We start from the raw sequence: 18822 nt of genomic DNA, 5'->3' as shown, positions 1-18822 counted from the left end.
GAGTTTGTTAAGTAAAGAAACCAGTTTCAACTAAAGGGACTTGGAAAATCCCTCTCTCGTAAGGCATTTAAAACATTTTTTTAGACAGGTTGATGTGTAGATGATAAATGAAGAGATGTTTTCATGCCTCTTTATGGAAATACGTCTGTGGCTTTGGTAGTCTCCCCACTGTTAGATATGGCTGACCTCTTCAAGTCAGATGCCTAATCGTAAGACACTCACATACACTAACTCAAGAAAATATCACGGCCTAGGGCTGGATTCAATCCGTATCACTGATGTTCAGCGCTCTAGCGCAATTGAAATGTTAAAGGTCATTTCGATTTGAGCTGACATGTGCAGCGTTTACCACGAATGCAGTCTCCACTAACGTGGGAGCATTGCCTTTCAATTTCTATCACCCTGTAGAGCAGCTCTTCAGCGCTACCGATTGAAACCAGACCGTAGTACATGTAAGCCTGTCTTTGTCATCCATGTGTAAGCCATTAACTCCGCTCTCTACTTGTTAGATGCTTACATATTTGCTGAAAAGGCAAGTTTAGGTTTTTCCAGACTTGGGCCTTGATGGTAAAAGTTGTGACTGTAAAAGCATTTTTTTTTTTACATAGGAAAATGGAAAAACTGACATCTAATGACCAAGTCTTTGACATACAGTGACCACCCAATGGGCACGGACTTCAATTGGACGTGTGGAAACAATGTAAATTCAACTGGTGTGTCCAAAAGCCCCAAGCAGGGAAAACCAGTGTAGTTTACAATAGTTACACAGCGTGACTCATTACAAAGGAACACTGTGGTTTCCCAGTACCATGATCAAGGGACAAATACCTTTAGCGCCACATCAGATATGAGCCTGCATCTGGTGCTCGGTGCTACAACAAATGCCCAATGATGCAGACGGGATTGTAGGTGCTTCTTCGTCAACATTGAGGACCTGTCTTTGAGAATGTGTTGAAACATTTACAGAAATGTTGAGACATCCAAATGGGAATTCAACCCAGACACGGGACATTATCCAGAGTGCAAAGAGTACCGGTGTATTGGATGACGCACGGGTTGCTGTTTACTCAGATATATAGTGGCCATGGGGAAAATAGATGCATTACCTTGGAAATTCAATCTGGCCCATGGAGGAGGTCTTACTTGGAAATGGACTTAGTCAGATTGGAGACTACTCTGGAATTAATTAAATCACTCGAAGACTGAGGCCGGGTATTTTCATATCTGCCTAATACATTATTCACACAACAATGATTAAGTGTTTAGAAAAGCAGGAGGAAAAAGGCTTCGCACGCTAGCTTGTTTCCTTTCAATACTCCCCCTTTAGTGCAGACCAACCCATGCCACAAAAAGCTAGCAATCTTTTGGGGACCAATGATGTGTGTATAAATCCTTGGTTTAAACAGACTGAACCAAAACTTTAGGCTTTTGCTGTCTCTCCCATTGTGTTCCAGACTTAACTCATTTATCCAATATTGTCTTTTCTTTGTCCCAGTAGTATCCCACACTCAAGGCCTAAAGTTACCTAAGTGGAGGGTCGCTCACTTACCTTAACGTCTTTTTTTCCCTTCTGCGCTTGAGACCTGTGGGGCAACAAGGGCGTAACTCCAACCCACACCCCCACCACCATCACCCCCAGTGTGGTGGTGGGGAGGTGGTTTGGCAGTGACGGTGCCCCAGCAATTTGCGCAATTAGGGTCCCGGGGCATGGCTGTCAGCCCCCAGCGCAGCGCGGGGAGGGTCCATGTCAGCCTGCTCCTTGCTAATGAGCCGATCGCCTTCCATTCAGACGCTCAATAATTAAGAGCTGGTCCTCTTCCAAGAAACCTTCTCCTCCCCCGCCATCTGTCAGCGAGGCAAGCAAGGAGCACGCTCCGTATTGTTCTCTCCTCAGCTTTATTGTGCATGATTTTTTTCTATAGCACTTGATTAGCGCCCACTTCCAAATGAGAAGAGAAATCTCAGCCTGGCACTGAACCGTCCCCTCGGAGAGGGGGTAGCTGGGTTTGGAGCCGTCACAGAGTTATGTTAAGCACTTTGACTTTGAGGTGCGTTTGTGTTGAGGAAGGAGGAGTCATTTTATAATCCATCGTTTGGAGAAGGGGAGAGACACTTCTTCAACTGGGAAATGTGTGTAAACAAGCAACAAACATGCCACCCTGCCCAACCCCCTTCCTAGCAGCACCTCACAGATGTCACAGATGGGCCCTGCTCCAGGGCATTACTCGATTAAAAGGGCTTCCACAGCGTCCAACACCGTAGAGCCACCCCCCTGCCCACCTGGTGGCCCCAGCGCCCCTTTACCATTTCATGTAGCTAGCTCCCTTGTGTTAGATGGAAACTTCATCATTAGCTGAGGGAGGTAGGGGAGGGCTTACAAGCCCCAGGAACCTCCTGGCCTCAACTTGTGCCCCCCATGGCTGCCCTTTCATCTGGATGGCATCTTCATTAGCCAGAACTGCTCAGTGCATTGTGGGGACAGGGTGGTGCATCATGGTCTGATGGGCCTCGGGATGTTGGATGAGGTTTTGGGATACAGTGTTTCATCTGGATTTTCGTTGTTGTAAATTGTAGTTTAGATATGCTATACCAAGACAAGCTAGTGGATAGTTATGGTGTGTAATGGTTGTGGTTTGGAGAGTGGTCTGTATCCTGGTGGCCTTGGAGTGGGACCTCAAGTAAACAAAGTAAAAGGGGATCTTGTTTAGACAGGGCACTGATGTGTCTGAAGTGAGGTTTTGGAGATAGGTAGTTGTAGCAGAGGGGCCCCCGCTCACTGTTATTTCCTGTGCCTGTCGCATTGAGTCTGGTCTCTCTTGCACTCCACTGGCCCGTAATGTTCTCCCTTCATTATCAGCCTGACCCAGCCCTGCAGGACACCCCTTCTTCAGCTCCACGTAACTCCCCCACCCAGTTCCAGTCCCAGCCCCACAGACGAGGGGGGAGACAGACAGGCCAACAGACTCCCTCGCCACGGTTTATTGACCCAGTTTGCGGCTCAGGTCGCATGGCGGGAGTTGACCAAGAATGGCGCCTAAATGTATGAGGGCGCCAGCGAGGACCACCAACTGAGGGAAGGGATGTGGTGCACCCTGGTGGAGCGCCATCCTCTTGCATAATGCATTATTATTTACCCATATTAATATTGGTCATTGTTATTAATCGAAGGGTAGCCTACCATTTAGACATATATATATATATATATTTTAAATCATCAACTGTGAGGTATTTCTCTTATTGTTATTAATTTCTCAGGAAATACAGGGGGTATAATGAAGACAACTGGCTGACAACCTGGCATAACACTAAACTGCTCTTCCTGTTTTTTAAAGTTATGTAACATAATGTCTATGCCTAACCTGACATGACATATAAGACAATTGAAAATGTTGTAGTTTTCCAGTTCCGACAGACTTAGAGGTTCTCTGCCTGTGATGCCTTTAGTTTGAGATGAACGGAACACGAACCAGAGCTGACCTTCCCATTCACTCAGACTGAGGACGGTGTGTACAAGTCTTTTATCAGCCATGTCTGGGCAGGGTCAAAGTTCAAATAGCCAGGAACACTTCATTCTTTCCCAATTGGCACACTGCCCAACCCAGCCTCTGACATGCTTTCACTTTCATTGCTTGTGGCACCAAGGACAAAACCGCCCCGAGAGAAAGTTTGTCCAAATTACTCAAAACGAAAGAGCCCGTTTTTATATTTAAAAACTATTGTTCTGTTAATCTGTTCTCTGCAGTTAGTAGTTGCTTTGGAGAGACAGGTTCCAATCAAAGCCTGTATTGTTGGTTATTCATTGCCTTCTGTTGTCAGAGGCATTAAAGAGCCATTCGTCTTAATGCTTTTGAAGGTTAAATGCAAAATATGTCCAAACAAAGTTCCCCATGAGTGACTACTAGAAAGGCACATGTCATGAAACGGAACCTAGGAGCCTAGATAGTTTCACTTTTCTGGCTGGTATCAGAAAGTGAGATGGAAAAGGTGTGGATTATAGGAAACAAGAAATATAGAACAGAAATGAAAGATAAACATGGAATAATCTCCTATCATAGAATAAACATTGTGAAGGAATCCATCAATACTTTATCTTTGGTGCTGAAAGACTATTGGCACAGAACAACGCATGCATGTCAAGAGTCCAGACTGCTCAGTTTACTGTACCACTACCAGGTCTACAGAACTTTTCTCGATCCTGCAAATTTGTGCTGAATGAAACTCACGCCTTTGGCCATTTGAAATACTCCCGATGTATTATTGTACATGGGTCAACTTCTCATAGGGAGAAAAAATGTATGGGGGCTCTGAGTTACTGGTGTCCATTAAGATAAACAAAACTTTAAGTGGTGACAAATTAGATGTTATCTGGGAAAAATACCAGCTCTCCAAAATGAACAGCCTGCCAAATGTAGAGGCTGCTTACTTGTGTAACAATAATAATAAGCATTTGTATAAGGCCAGGATTCAACCCGAGGCACGGTATACAGCAGCACACTGGACAGCCGACAATGTGCTACATTTGAGTCTTCTTTGTGCTGTGTGTGTGCGTGCGTGCGTGTGCGTGTGTGTGTCTAGTCTGGAGGAGGTGGGCGTGCTAACATCTAGTGAACCACCCTGCATGTTCACCTCTGCCACCAATGAGGAATTGAACAAGACAGGAGAAGAAAAGCCCCCGCTCTCTCACTCGTTGAGTGGAGAGCACTGATTGGACCACTCTGATACTCTTACTTCCTCACACTGTACATTCCAATATGGAAGGAATATCCAGCTCCATCCAGTATGTGTTAGTGCTGTGGCCCCTGAGTGTGTGACTCGCCACATACGGTGTATGTTAACAAGTAATAATAGAACAAGACATGAGGAGCAGCTTGCTAATGTCTCTCTTGGGCACTTAGGAGTTTGATCATGAGGGCTGAGAGGTCTTTTCTGGCTGGCTGCTTTGACATGGAGCCCTTTGGCATCTAGTCAGTCGTCCTGGTTACATCTCGCATATTTCCTTGTGTTATTACCCTACTATTTGGTTGAATGAAGGTGGCCTGAATTCATATATCTAGCTATTTTCTGGGTGTGACCGCAGTAGCAGAGTGGATGGATTTGATGTCTATTTCATGTAAGAGATTGTGAGACACTCCCCATTGCTTATCCAACCCAATACATTTGAGAACTAAATAAATCAGCTACAAGGGAGAGATGTTTGTTTTACGATAGACATTTGTGGACAGAAAAGGGACGTTGAATTGTTTACTTTGTTATTAGTGTTGAAATTTGGTGCGAGTAGGCCAACTAAAATGTTATTGTTGTTGGGAGCAATCTTTCTCGCCCACAAAGTCTTTTAACGGTTCAAATGTGAAGTTCAGCTAAGAGAGGGATTCAAACAGTCTAGAACTATATAAATACATGAGCAAGGCAAGCATCACTGTTGCCGGTAATATAAACACATTTAAACCGTTGCTGACAAATTATCAGCAAAAATGTGTGTCATCCAGGATGCACAAATTGTATGTTTTTGTTGATGAAGAGAAATACACATAATTGTGTTGATGTGGAAACGTGTTGCCTCAAACATTTTATAAACGTCATTGAAGATCTGGATTTTAGGGCACCAGGTTCATTCAGAAGGAGCCGTTTCCAATGGACGTGGATCCTTGAGTCAGATGAACTGTTATCTAAGAATGGTTTGGGAAAAGCAGCATGCAGAATATGCAGACCAGTTCATTGACTCACGACACACAAACCAGCTTTCCAACTGATAGCTGATAACCTCTCGGAGCTGTCCCATACTAAAACAAGACTACTCACAATGCACACTGTCCTGTTATGCTGTAGCAGCCCATGGTTCCTTGATATCTGAAAAGGGATGGTGCCATCTAGTGTCAAATGACCACTGTAACAACGTCTACAAAGCATGTTTGATTTGCGTGTAACATTGTGTTGGACAGTATAGTGATTGTCAAGCTACTCAGGAGCATACAGGCTAGTAGCCTATTGTAATCATTAGGCTAAAGATTCCATTATGTAATGGATTAGTGTTGGCAGTAGGCTATTAGTGATAATAAAGTCATAATGCAAATATATTAATCAAAGATCCACTTTGCTATATATAATGCTATCCATTCTGGATAGTAAATCCAGGCTGTTGATACAATTCGATATCAATCTTGGAGATCTGTTGTAAGAACAGATCTGGTTGAATTAGTGTTCTTGAAAACATATAAATCACGACCCCATTGGTCATTTGGTCCCCTTGGTTTAACAGCGATTGGATAGATATGATGCCTATCATTAGCGGTGAACTGACTGAATTGACGTTCAATATACCCTTGCTCTAGTCGAGGATACAAACGTTTATTTCATAGCTACAGTCGTGTATAAATTCTAAATTACAGGCATTTGGGAAGTTAACAGGAAAATCTGAAGTTCTGGGACGTGATATTTGTGTGTCGAGTGAAGCAGATGTTATTGTTTTCTTTTCTGTAGAAATGGGCTCGACAAATTCCACCCTGTCAAAAATTCCAAACGTCGAAGAATTAATGCAAGAAACGGGTTGTAAGTTCTCGGACGGGTAGGACTGTAGTTTAAGCTACTAGAAAATCTGTATTTAGATTATCATGATTGTACAATAACGTCATTGTTTATGCCAAATTCGAGGACACATCTTCGAGAGTGGGCGTATAACGGGATTTCATTATGAATGTTTTTGTGACAGCTATATGGAGCCCAGTTTTTCAATTCCTCCTATTGCATTTTTTCCCAAAATGTTTTAGAGCGCAGATATTTTGAAATGTGTCCAAATTATTAATAGCTTTCGCAAACATAAGAGTTATGTTTGACAGGTGGGCAAATTGCGCGCACAACTTTGTCTGACCAAAATACGCATGTGTTTTACCCAACAAAATACAGTATTGAATATCTAAGCTTTGAACATAGACTTATATTGACATATGCATGTGGCTTTGAGAAGTTGTAGGTAAATTAATAACTTGGCGTTTAGGCTACAAAAATGCTACACAAACACAAATGCTTGAATAATTAATGGAGTGTTTGCTTGAATGCAATCCAGAGCAATGAACTGGCCTTGTTGCATATATTGATTCAATGATTTGGTGTGCCGCTGTCCTGCCCAATACTAATACTAATAGCATGAATCGATGGTTCTCCTGTTTTCTCTTTAACATAGTCACCCCTGCACACATTGTTCGACTTTATGACCGTTTCGAAGCATTGGACAAGGAAAAGACAGGCCATCTCCGGTACGTGGTGGGACCATGTCAGCTTTATGGAGTTGACCAGTGTTGACTAAAACCGTGCATGTCATAATAATGATAATCATGTCTGAATGTCCTTGTCTGAATGTCCTGTCTTTGTTTTATCCCCGTTACTGTGAAGCCCACAGGATTTTGGAGCCATTAATAGGTTGGCGATGAACCCCATCGGGGATCGGATCATTGGGGCTTTCTTCTCTCCAGGGTATAGAACAACATTTCTTACAGGTTTGAGTAAAATTGCTGACTTGATTACCTCACCAATTAAATGGTAAAGTGGAGGTTAATGTCAATTTTCACTGTAATATAAAAGTCCAGGCTTTTTGTAGGTCTCCTTTAAAAAAAAAAAAGTGCACAATCAACAAGACTAAATATTGATTTAACTTCAGTCAATTCTGTGCAACAATAAACATATTTTTTAAATGTTTTATATCCATGTATCCTGTACATTTGGAATGCAAGCAGATTTTGGTCTTAACATAATCTCACTCTTAGACAGGAAACAGTGGACTTCCACTCCTTTGTGAGGATCCTGGCCCACTTCCGACCTGCGGACAAAAAACGTCCCAAAGATCCCAGTATGCCTGAACCTGTCAACAGTAGGACCAGTAAACTCAAGTGTGAGTCCTCTGGCATTTTTGTTGTTGTTGTGGTTGACTCACATAATAGATTTTAGCATTCAAATTCAACTCAATCAGATCCCCCCTGGTTTTCTCCTTCCTTTCAGTTGCCTTCCAACTATATGACCAAGATAAAGATGGAAAAATCTCCAGAGCTGAGCTTCTACAGGTCCGTAATAACTGTTAGCTTTACTGACAATAATACTCTGTATGGTGAGCAACACAATATACCACTAATAGTTAGTGATGTAAATTGTTTCTCTGTTGTAAACCAGGTCTTGTATGTCCCTACAATTTATGGCTGAAATGCCTACACCCTATACCAGAGGTATTCAAATCTTACTCTACGAGGTCCGGAGCCTGCTGGTTTTCTGTTCTACCTGAAAATGTATTGAACCCACCTTTTGTCCCAGGTCTAAATCAGGCCCTGATTAGAGGGGACGAATGAAAAAAAGCAGTTGAACTGGTTTCATAGTCGGGATTTAAATTTTGAGGGCCCTATACAATAGAATAAAGCCATCCTCCATGGGTTTGGGATGTGATTGACAGCTGAGGGTGATTGACAGGTGCTGCGGTCCATGCTGGAGATGCAGGTGACGGAGGAGCAGCTAGAGAGCATCGCCGACCGCACCATCCAGGAGGCTGACCTGGACAAGGACGATGCCATCTCCTTTGAGGAGTTCCGCAAGGTACCACCGGCTAGAGCTCTAAGACTGACTTATCAACATGGTGCATTGCAGCACAGGGCACCCAGAATACTAAGACATGCAAAGTTCATGCCCATAGAAAATGATCTCGGCCATTGCTCAAACAGCATACTGTACATTGTACGTTGACAGTATTTTGCCCATTCTCTCTCATATTCAGTGGCTGCATTTGCTTATAGCAATATAGCAATTCCACCATTCAATTCAGTCTAACTTTGGCTGTTCCTTCTCCTTACAGTCCCTGGAGAAGGTGAACATCGACCACAAGATGAGCATTCGCTTCCTGCGCTAGCTAGAGTGGTTGCACTGGGACAACTGCCTGTTCATGGAGATGTTGCCCACATTGTGTTTACTCATCCCTCCATGGTAAAAACAAGGCTTCTGCAGGGAAATATGACTGATTCCTTTAACTGGATGACTAACACTAAATACCTTAAATGACTGAATAATATGCTGTAACCGAATATGTTGTTTACAGCAAACTGGAATATGGGCATCATGCTCCAAAGTCTAACTGTACTAGAGGCCTACTGTATAACTACATAGTAACTGCTTTTATATAATACAATAAAATGCCATTTAATAATAATAATTATGCATGGGACTTATTTAGTGGTAATCAAGGACTCAAAGTCGCCTTACAATTGTAGAAGCAAAAAAAATATGTTCGTTTTGACAATAAGCTTTTATGAAGGGAAACAGATACTTGAAATTCATTTTTTGAAGTACACTATTTTTTGAAGTACACTACCGGTCAAACGTTTTAGAACATCTACTCATTCAAGGGTTTTTCTTTATTATTACTATTTTCTACATTGTAGAATAATAGTGGAGACATCACAACTATGAAATAACACATATGGAATTAAACAAAAAAAAAGTGTTAAACAAATCAAAATATATTTTATATTTGAAATTCTTCAAATAGCCACCCTTTGCCTTGATGACAGCTTTGCACACTCTTGGCATTCTGTCAACCAGCTTCACCTCGAATGCTTTTCCAACATTCTTGAAGTAGTTCCCATATATGCTGAGCACTTGTTGGCTGCTTTTCCTTCCACCTGCGGTCCGACTCATCCCAAACAATCTCAATTAGGTTGAGGTCGGGGGATTGTGGAGGCCAGATCATCTGATGCAGCACTCCATCACTCTCCTTCTTGGTAAAATAGCCCTTACACAGCCTTGAGGTGTGTTGGGTCATTGTCCTGGTGGAAAACAAATGATAGTCCCACTAAGCACAAACCAGATGGGATGGCATATCGCTGCAGAATGCTGTGGCAGCCATACTGGTTAAGTGTGCCTTGAATTCTAAATAAATCACTGACAGTGTCACCAGCAAAGCACCCCTACGCCATAACACCTCCTCCTACATGCTTTACGGTGGGAAATACACATGCAGAGATCATCCATTCACCCACACCGCATCTCACAAAGACACGGCAGTTTGAACCAAAATTCTCCAATTTGGACCAAAGGACAAATTTCCACCAGTCTGTCCATTGCTCGTGTTTCTTAGCTCAAGCAAGTCTCTTCTTATTATTGGTGTCCTTTAGTATTGGTTTCTTTACAGCAATTTGACCATGAAGGCCTGATTCACACAGTCTCCTCTGAACAGTTGATGTTGAGATATGTCTGTTACTTGAAGTCTGTGAAGCATTTATTTGGGCTGCAATTTATGAGGCTGGTAACTCTTTAATGAACTTATCCTCTACAGCAGAGGTAACTCTGGGTCTTCCATTCCTGTGGCGGTCCTCATGAGAGCCAGTTTCATCATAGTGCTTGATGGTTTTTGCAACTGCACTTGAAGAAACATTCAAAGTTCTTGAAATGTTCCGTATTGACTGACCTTCATGTCATAAAGTAATGATGGACTGTCATTTCTCTTTGATTATTTGAGCTGTTCTTGCCATAATGTGGACTTGGTCTTTTACAAAATAGGGTTATCTTCTGTATACCCCCCTACCTTGTCACAACACAACTAATTGGCTCAAACGCATTTAGAAGGAAAGAAATTCCAAAAATGTACTTTTAATTGAAATTGCATTCCAGGTGACTACCTCATGAAGCTGGTTGAGAGAATGTCAAGCATGTGCAAATCTGTCAATGCAAAGGATGGCTGCTTTGATTTGTTTAACACTTTTATGGTTACTACTTGATTTCATATGTGTTATTTCATAGTTTTGATGTCTTCACTATCATTCTACAATGTAGAAAATAGTAAAAAATAAAGAAAAACCCTGGAATGATTAGGTGTTCTAAGACTTTACTGTAATAAGTCTCTAGATGTAGCAATTACACTGAATTTGAGAACTAAACATACGAGTACGAAAGTGATAGAATATTTCTACAAATTAATATTTTTGTCAATTGTAGCATTCATTTACTGAGTTGCTTATGAGGAGAAAAGGCCATGAAAAACTTAAGCTTGGCTCTAATTGTTTCAATAGATTCGATTTAGAGACAGTCCAACAAAACAAAACAAGACCCAGAGTAACGAAAGGGTCTGTTTGTGACTGACTGGATGACTTTTGAATTGTGTGCCAAAATGTATTTCTCAAATCTCAGCATTTTTTTTGTCACATACATGGAATCGTAATTAAATAACCCTATTGGTATTTGGCTGGAGTATTTTTTTTGCAACTGATTTTCATATTTCTAGCATCAGTACACTTTTTGATGTTACCGATTCAAATAGTGACACCTCCTGTTGCCATCCAAAGCCATGCAACACGGGGTTCTTTTCAAAGTTTGTTCCGTGTGAAATGTTCCTTCTAATTTCTCTGATTGAACACAGGGTGGCAGGAATAGATCATTTCATTGAGGTTCAAGTGAAATGACACATGGGTTGATAGAGGAAAATAGGGCTTGCCTTGAAACAGAGGCATAATAGAGAGATTTCTGTATTCTGTACATAAAGTGTCCCATGACATTAGAAGGTCATAAAGTGGAATTGATTTAAACAAACACATGCATTCGCAGGGCTTCCTCATTTGCCCTTGGGCTGACAGGCACTTAGAATCCAGAATAAGGAATATCCAGTGCCTAAAAAGAACACAAAGACACACTGATTACAACATATACGATGCAGCATAGAAAACCATCAGCACAGTACTCCAAATGTACAGAGTGCGTTGATGGAAGAATGTAACAGGTACCTGCGGAGGGTGATGGTCATTGTTAGCTGGTAGAGAAGGACATCAGTGGTCCCTCCCTTGATGTGGACTGGCAAGCCGTTGTCCGCCTGTAACCAAAGTTAGGGGTCAAATACCTATTCATGATCATGAATCACTGGTGCCTTTATTGTAAAGCCAACTTTGGGATATGTGATGATAAAACCAAATGAAATTGCGTTACAAACCATGACGGAACAACTATTCCCTCAAGCCCCTTTAAAACCGGTAATGCTCTTTTTTCTACCTCGGGCAATTCCTCAATTTCGTAACACGACACATGCAGTAGTTCAAAAACAGGTCAATGTTGCTCAAATCACATCTGGTTGACATTGTTGGCCCATTTGATTGCAAATAAATATCTAAATTCACTGATTAGATACCTCTTGTTTTCCTCGTTTGGGATAGTTTCTCACCCAGGTGTTCTAATGATGTCATGCTCCCCTGGAATAGGTTCTGACGATCTGGCACCTTGTTCTTCATCTGTTTGGTTGTTGTGCTGAAGGCTCTGGCAGCCAGCCGGGGCAGCTTCTGAAAGGATCCCACAGTCACATGTTGACCATGTTACCCTGTGTCTGCATATGATGTGAAAACTAGATTGAAAATGCAAGGTTTATGACAAAACATTCCTCTGCATCCCTAATTTCCAAATGTCCAAAAACAAATGGGTCGGATGCTTTCTGAGCGGCTGAGGCTAGATGCTGTTTTCATAGTGTTTCTAGTAGATTCAATCTTTTGATAATAACATAACAATAGTATATGAAGTTATTTAGAGAATGGATGATCCGGATTAGATGGGAATATTAGCGTGGTGTTTACCTTCGGGGTTCCACACCTGCTTTTCTACTTTCACTTTTAAAGAGATGTGATACTAGCCTGTTGTTTCCTATAGGAGGAAATAGCTATGGGAAACGTTGGGTTACTCTTACTTCCCTCTCCGTCTTCATCATGACAACATCTGCTATTGTGTACAGTCTTGATTAGGAGAGGAGATATCCACCTCAAACTGTTTTTGACGGTTTGAGTACCAAATAAAGTTCAAGTGGTTTGCATACACAAAAACTTAGAACTACACATTTGTATTTCATTTGAACAGCATGCAGGCGGGAATTACACATACTTGTTGGTGTAGTATCACCTTCTTCCGTATGTTTTAGACTTTTTGAGTGAATATACCATTTTGGCATCTTCGACATGCTTTCCATCCAAGGTGATGCTAGTTTCAAAGACAGCTGTGTTGTCACCTCAAATATGCTGGATTAAATCAACTTCCTCTAAAATACAAAAAAAACAACCACAAAAGCCTTCTCTGTGAAAAAGGCAGGGATTCAACTTCCTTTGACAGATAATCTGTCACTCCTAATGAAATATGAAATCAGACCACTTATCAATGTTCTATAAAATGACCCTATCAAGTGCATAGCGGTATATAAACATTATTGTCAATTAGACAATCTGTTGAAAATAGAGGTCAAACCATACCCATACCACTTGGTCTGACCCATTGTGTTTATTCATTATAACAGGACTATTTCATCACTGGGGACTTGTGTTCTGAAAGAAAGTCATCTCTTTTCAAGTTTTTAATCTATTGGTCTTTGTATCACGTAAACATTCTCTTGCTACTTTTTACTATCACAGGCAAAACCTTCTCATTTCATTGAAGGCCATTTTGTATACTTCTGTTGACTTGGGTTCTGTCCCTTGAAGAGCCCAACGCTCTAACCACTAGGCTACCCTGTACGTATGTGTAAGCTATATGTGGACACGGCACAGTTTGCTTAGAGAAATCATAAAGGGCCGATAGAGGAAATGTGAATCAATAGAAATAGACAAGACTAATATACCATCGCATTTTTCCACCTCACCTAGAAGTGAAAGGGATATAATAAAAATGATATGACCTCTCAGTAGGAGCTTGTAAACTAGATATTTTAAAAGAACAATAAGACCAAGTTGTTTTTAAATAAAAATGTAATCTGAATGAAAATATGAGTCCAATACGACCTTACAGAGAGATCATCTAAATTATTTACATTTCTGTAGAATGACATCAGACTCTCCTGGGACCAGCCATTTTGTTTTACTGTCTAAAGCACCTTATATGCTGGCCTCACTATCAGTCGACCACCGGAGCTGAGACAAGGCCTGCAACAGGTTAATTGAGGCCAAGGCCCGTCTAATTTATCCCCCACGCATAATGGAATTATTTACTCCATCTAATACTTAGCAACAGGTAATCAGGAAGACAGATTGTACAACTCATTTTGCATTCTACTCTCCACATTAAAACAGTTGGTACAAAGGTTAGTCCAACTGTACTTCCCTTTCCAATTAAGATCCAAGGTTCTACTAATAATATTATGAATCTTTATATGATTCAGATGACAGAACATTTAGGAAAAATAGTTTTTTACCAGTAGGTGATTCATGGTGGAGTTTGTACTCTTGCTGGGTGCAGTCACATACTGTATTGCAGCAATTCTGAATAGGAGCCAAACTATGGAAGTGCTCAAGCCTTCACTCCCAAGGTCTAAAATTACTTCTTTGGTTGCCGTTGTTCATACTGATTTCTGTCCTCACACGCTAAATATAAATATGTTTATTTTGAATTTAAGTGAAATTCTTTATATGGAAGATGTACGCTTCTCATTGACAGTTTATACTTACACTACCATTCAACGGTTTGGGGTCACTCGCAAATGTCCTTGTTTTTGAAAGAAAAGCAACATTTTTGTCTATTAAAATAACATCAAATTGATCAGAAATACAGTGTAGACATTGTTAATGTTGTAAATGACTGTTGTACCTGGAAACTGCAGATTTTTTATGTAATATCTACATAGGCATATAGAAGCCAATTATCAGCAACCACCACTTCTGTGTTCCAATGGCACGTTGTGTTAGCTAATCCAAGTTGATCATTTTAAAAGGCGAATTGATCATTAGAAAACCCTTTTGCAATTATGTCCTGATTAAAGAAGCAATAAAACTGTCCTTCTTTATGCTAGTTGAGTATCTGCAGCATCAGCATTTGTGGGTTCGATTACAGGCTCAAAATGGCTAAAAACAAAGAACTTTCTTCTGAAACTCATGAAACATTCTATTCTTGTTCTGAGACATGAAGGCTATTCCATGTGAGAAATTGCCAATGAACTGAAGATCTCGTACAACGCTGTGTACTACTCCCTTCACAGAACAGCGCAAACTGGCTCTAACCAGAATAGAAAGAGGAGTAGGAGGCCCCTGTGCACAACTGAACAAGAGGACGAGTACGTTATAGTGTCTAGTTTGAGAAACAGACACCTTATAATTTCTCAAGTTCTCTTCATTAAATAGTACCTGCAAAAAAACAATCTCAACGTCAACAGTGAAGAGGTGACTCCGGGATGCTGGCCTTCTAGGCAGGGTTCCTCTATCCAGTGTCTGTTCTTTTGCCCATCTTAATCTTTTATTTTTATTGGCCAGTCTGAGATATGGCTTTTTTTCTTTGCAACTCTGTATGCCTTTGTAGATATTCCATAAAATAATCAGCCGTTTCCAGCTACAATAGTCATTTACAACGTTAAAAATGTCTACACTGTATTTATGATAAATTTGATGTTATTTTAATGGACAAAAATGTGCTTTTCTTTCAAAAACAAGGACAACAAGTGACCCCAAACTTTTGAGTGGTAGAGTAGGTGATATCATTCCTGTATTTGCATCATTCTAATTGATTCACTTGCTTTCAGGGCACACTGTACATCTTCCAGTTTTGTGAATAATATTATTTAAAAGTCTCAAAGCCAGACAGTATTGGTTTAATTTCTGGGTTGAGGTCCTCAGAAAGGGGAACTGAGTATGTTGTCTCACCTCTCCCCAGCTGTGATCATGAAAACAGACAAACACCTGGTTTAGCTTCTTTTTCCCCCACATTTGCAGAGAACTGTCAGTATAGATCAGTCGCACATGATCACTGTCTCTGGTAAGTCTCATAACAGATGTATTAAAGTCTCATAGTTGTTATAGTTGTACTATAGGGTTTTTGTAAATGTGATGTTTATAGGCATACATGTATGTCTCTAGCTGTCCTTGTTTGTAGTTAGAGGTGATAACGAAGATAAGAAGTAGCAAAGTGTAGACTCGACAGTAAGGAATGCCCATGTGAATTGCACGATGCCTCTTCGACGCTCAACTGGCGTCGAACACAAGTTGTTAGCGCGTTCCTATGAATCGACACATTTGCGGTTTCTTTAATGTTTACGAGAGCAACATATTTCAGACTTTTGTCCACAAACAATTGTAGCCAACATATGTTTTATGTCACTCACTCCTAGACTAGAGTAAATATGTCAGGGCTGCTCATGGTGGCCTTGCTCACTGTCCTTACCCTCACCCTGGAGTCTGACCACTGGACAGCAGGCCCTCCGGAAAAGTAAGATAAGGATCTTGCATTGTAAATACTCAAATCCAATGGTGTAATGTAGACTTTTCAATTTTAAAACTGCTTTTATATTGCAAGTCGATTTTTGACTATTATCTTTTTGGACAAGTATACTTGAGTGTGACGTATTGTTATGTTGAAATATTAAATAGTCTTGGGCATTAGGATACATAATCATTCCATCTCTCCCAGGTTCTGTACATGGCAGTGTTTGAAGTTGACTCTGCAGTGGCCTGGGAGCTTTTGTTTGGTGAGTTTAACCACTTCTCCATAGCACATCACCCATTCCTGTTATTCTAACTCAATCTAACTCTGCACAGGGTCTAAAGAATTCATCTCAATGCAGAATACCTCCAAACATCCAGAACTGGACCATCCATGGACTGTGGTATTATTATTTATTTATTTAATCTTAAAGGGTAAATGTGTGACTGGTACATTAAAATTAATTATATATATCAACTGATTTGTTATTCCCCATCAAAATAAAACATTTTGACTGATCTTAATAAACTGAATGAGAATGCCAATTCATATCAGCATTTAATTTTTTAACCTAGGCCTTTGAAAGCTCATACATGTTGCCGCTGCTGGCCAATATTCCACTCTGACCTCAAGGTAAAACTCGTCTCCGGTTACAGTCACCATCGAAGGACAATGAAGAATCCATGTGTTCAGCAGAGATCCCTCTTTCTTTCAGGAGCTGGACCCTGAACTCTCTCAACTTTGGCCATCCCTACTCAAGACCCACTCCAGTTTTCTCTTCTGGTAAGAGGCAATACGTGGGTCAATGTATCACCTAAATAGCTTCTCCTTTCGGGTCATGGAGAAGTCGTTAAAAATATATGCCCTTTTTTAAACGATTGAATTGGAATGTCGGTTTACTTCCTGAATCGACTGGCTTTAATTCGAATTGACCCCAACCCAGTTGAGGTCTTCTTACAAATGTGATTCTTCAGCTTTTAATATTACCTGTCCACCGTCTGTTATACAATTTAGCATTATTTTCTCCGTTAGATTGAATGGAAATAGTCAGAGGTCGGCACAGAATATTAGTTACTACTGTATTCCGGTTAACAGAATGTTGGTAATGTGTTACAGGGACATAATAGAGCGTGTCACCGAGTGTGCATGTGTTTCTCCAACAGGAAAGATGAATGGATCAAACATGGTTCCTGTGCTGCTTGTGTGGAGGGCATGAACTCTCCTTTGCGTTACTTCCAAATATGTCTGAAACTACGCGAGCGCTTCGATATTGACCGGTCAGCCCCACTGATCACATTCACACATCTAACCTGCCTGTTTCACCATTACACATCGTCAAACCTGTGTTGACAGCTTGCATTTTTATTCTGGCTGAGCTACCTGTTCTCCACCCATTGTTCAGAGCCTTAGAGGATGCAGGCATCAAGCCCTCCTGTAACCAGTCTTATCAGGTAGGTAATACCCATCACCTTGGGGAAGGATTAAAATACAGCTATTGGCATTAAGGTTTACAGAAATTAAACTATGATTTTCCTGTACCCTTATTTGGATGTACAGACAGACACTGCATCCAAATAAGGATATGAAGACTATAAACATTGTAATTCAATAATCTTGTATTTTTGCAGCATGGGTTTCAGTAGGTGCCTTATACATAACCACTTAAGTGAACTTGTTTGGTTGAGATCTGAAACATTAGAAAAGAGAAACCCTGAGAACATGGCAAACGATTCCTATTTATGACAAAAAAAAAAGCAATTACCTTTCAACATAAAACGTTTTCATGAGGAAGTAGGATGAAACTCCAGCTGAATAAGTCTACTACTGCATTGTTCTGCCATCTGTTCAGAGCGATGAAGTCAAACATGCACTGGCCCCAGTCATTGGAGATGACCCCGGTGTCCAGATTCAGTGTATAAATGAAAAGGTAAGCATCCCTAGCCTGAGGGCCAGTCTGTCTGTGCCATCATTCCAAACTGTTTGGCTTGACAAGGTCAGCAATGAAATAGGCAAGAGCACAAACAAATCTGTGAACAAGCTAAAGCATCACCGTAGTACTGTACCAAACCATACATTATCACCACTTGAGTGTTGTCTGTTTGCCTTTGGTGTAATTCGGCAATAGCGTTGATGCTTCAAATAGATTGGTTGTAGAGAAACATTGTTTATTTGTGGCAGTGTAAATGGAATAACCCATCACTTCCCTCAGGGACGAGAAGTGTTGGTCCAGGTGAAGATCCCTCTGTCTCAAAACCTCACCCTTGGATGTCTTCACGAAGAGGACCAGGGAACTGAACCTCAACCTACACAGCTCTGGCACCCCTGTCCTCATGACTCCCCAGTCTTCTACTTCCCTATAAACCACGACCGTCCACACCAGCCCTGTGACTAGTGTTACGTCTGCCCTCACCACAGACTGGGTTGCCATGCCATGCCTGCTGGCTTAACCTAACGATAAGCAAGTTGTTGAATTGCAGGGCTTACATCTTTGAGGTAGATTACATTAAGGCACTCATTTAGTATACAGCCACTATGTTCTTTCAGTATTTTTCTTCTGCAAAACATGCTTTTGGAGATAAAAAGAAAATTACAAAACCCTTTAAGCGTATTATAAAGCACCTTATTGTTACCTATATACAAAACACAATGTTT

At 40.9% G+C, this 18822-nt stretch overlaps 2 protein-coding genes and 1 long non-coding RNA gene across 6 annotated transcripts; 2 read left to right on the top strand and 1 right to left on the bottom strand.

The window, feature by feature from the left end:
• The first annotated feature begins 6264 nt into the window (after window positions 1-6264).
• LOC115137646 (calcineurin B homologous protein 2-like) lies at window positions 6265-11204 on the top strand. 3 transcript variants are annotated; one of them, XM_029673971.2, is made up of 7 exons: window positions 6265-6546; window positions 7178-7250; window positions 7387-7467; window positions 7758-7882; window positions 7990-8051; window positions 8449-8571; window positions 8828-11204. In XM_029673971.2, exons 1-7 carry the CDS (start codon window positions 6480-6482, stop codon window positions 8879-8881), a joined length of 585 nt encoding a protein of 194 aa, XP_029529831.1. In that variant the 5' UTR covers window positions 6265-6479; the 3' UTR covers window positions 8882-11204. The 3 variants fall into 3 exon arrangements, with proteins under 3 accessions (XP_029529831.1, XP_029529830.1, XP_064880683.1); XM_029673970.2 differs by lacking the exon at window positions 6265-6546 and having other exon boundaries at window positions 6840-7250; XM_065024611.1 differs by lacking the exons at window positions 6265-6546; window positions 8828-11204 and having other exon boundaries at window positions 6840-7250; window positions 7961-8051; window positions 8449-8565.
• On the bottom strand, window positions 10390-12526 carry LOC115137645 (uncharacterized). Of its 2 annotated transcripts, none has more exons than XR_003864821.2 (3): window positions 12143-12526; window positions 11745-11830; window positions 10390-11631 (listed from the first exon to the last, which is right to left on the bottom strand). It is a non-coding gene; the product is annotated as an uncharacterized LOC115137645 (long non-coding RNA). The 2 variants fall into 2 exon arrangements; XR_010465088.1 differs by having other exon boundaries at window positions 12176-12526.
• Window positions 12527-15618: 3092 nt separating this feature from the next.
• LOC115137015 (ribonuclease T2-like) lies at window positions 15619-18768 on the top strand. The gene is made up of 10 exons (XM_029672997.2): window positions 15619-15726; window positions 16079-16176; window positions 16378-16435; window positions 16506-16573; window positions 16746-16803; window positions 16886-16953; window positions 17334-17447; window positions 17573-17621; window positions 18020-18097; window positions 18380-18768. Exons 2-10 carry the CDS (start codon window positions 16091-16093, stop codon window positions 18560-18562), a joined length of 762 nt encoding a protein of 253 aa, XP_029528857.1. The 5' UTR covers window positions 15619-15726; window positions 16079-16090; the 3' UTR covers window positions 18563-18768.
• The last annotated feature ends 54 nt before the right edge of the window (window positions 18769-18822 follow it).

The sequence above is a fragment of the Oncorhynchus nerka genome, linkage group LG11 (genome assembly GCF_034236695.1).
Source record: "Oncorhynchus nerka isolate Pitt River linkage group LG11, Oner_Uvic_2.0, whole genome shotgun sequence".
In the NCBI taxonomy this organism is placed as follows: domain Eukaryota; kingdom Metazoa; phylum Chordata; class Actinopteri; order Salmoniformes; family Salmonidae; genus Oncorhynchus; species Oncorhynchus nerka.
This window is presented reverse-complemented; position numbering and strand designations above follow the sequence as displayed.

Excerpts from the sequence above, each read along its gene's own strand:
- LOC115137646 (XM_029673970.2), top strand. The coding sequence starts at position 7,096 with ATGATTTGGTGTGCCGCTGTCCTGCCCAATACTAATACTAATAGCATG. Across the intron at positions 7,883-7,989 it reads TAGGACCAGTAAACTCAAGT|TTGCCTTCCAACTATATGAC; the intron begins GTGAGTCCTCTG and ends CCTTCCTTTCAG. Across the intron at positions 8,572-8,827 it reads CCTTTGAGGAGTTCCGCAAG|TCCCTGGAGAAGGTGAACAT; the intron begins GTACCACCGGCT and ends TTCTCCTTACAG.
- LOC115137015 (XM_029672997.2), top strand. The coding sequence starts at position 16,091 with ATGTCAGGGCTGCTCATGGTGGCCTTGCTCACTGTCCTTACCCTCACC. Across the intron at positions 16,436-16,505 it reads GGCCTGGGAGCTTTTGTTTG|GGTCTAAAGAATTCATCTCA; the intron begins GTGAGTTTAACC and ends AACTCTGCACAG. Across the intron at positions 16,954-17,333 it reads CACTCCAGTTTTCTCTTCTG|GAAAGATGAATGGATCAAAC; the intron begins GTAAGAGGCAAT and ends TTTCTCCAACAG.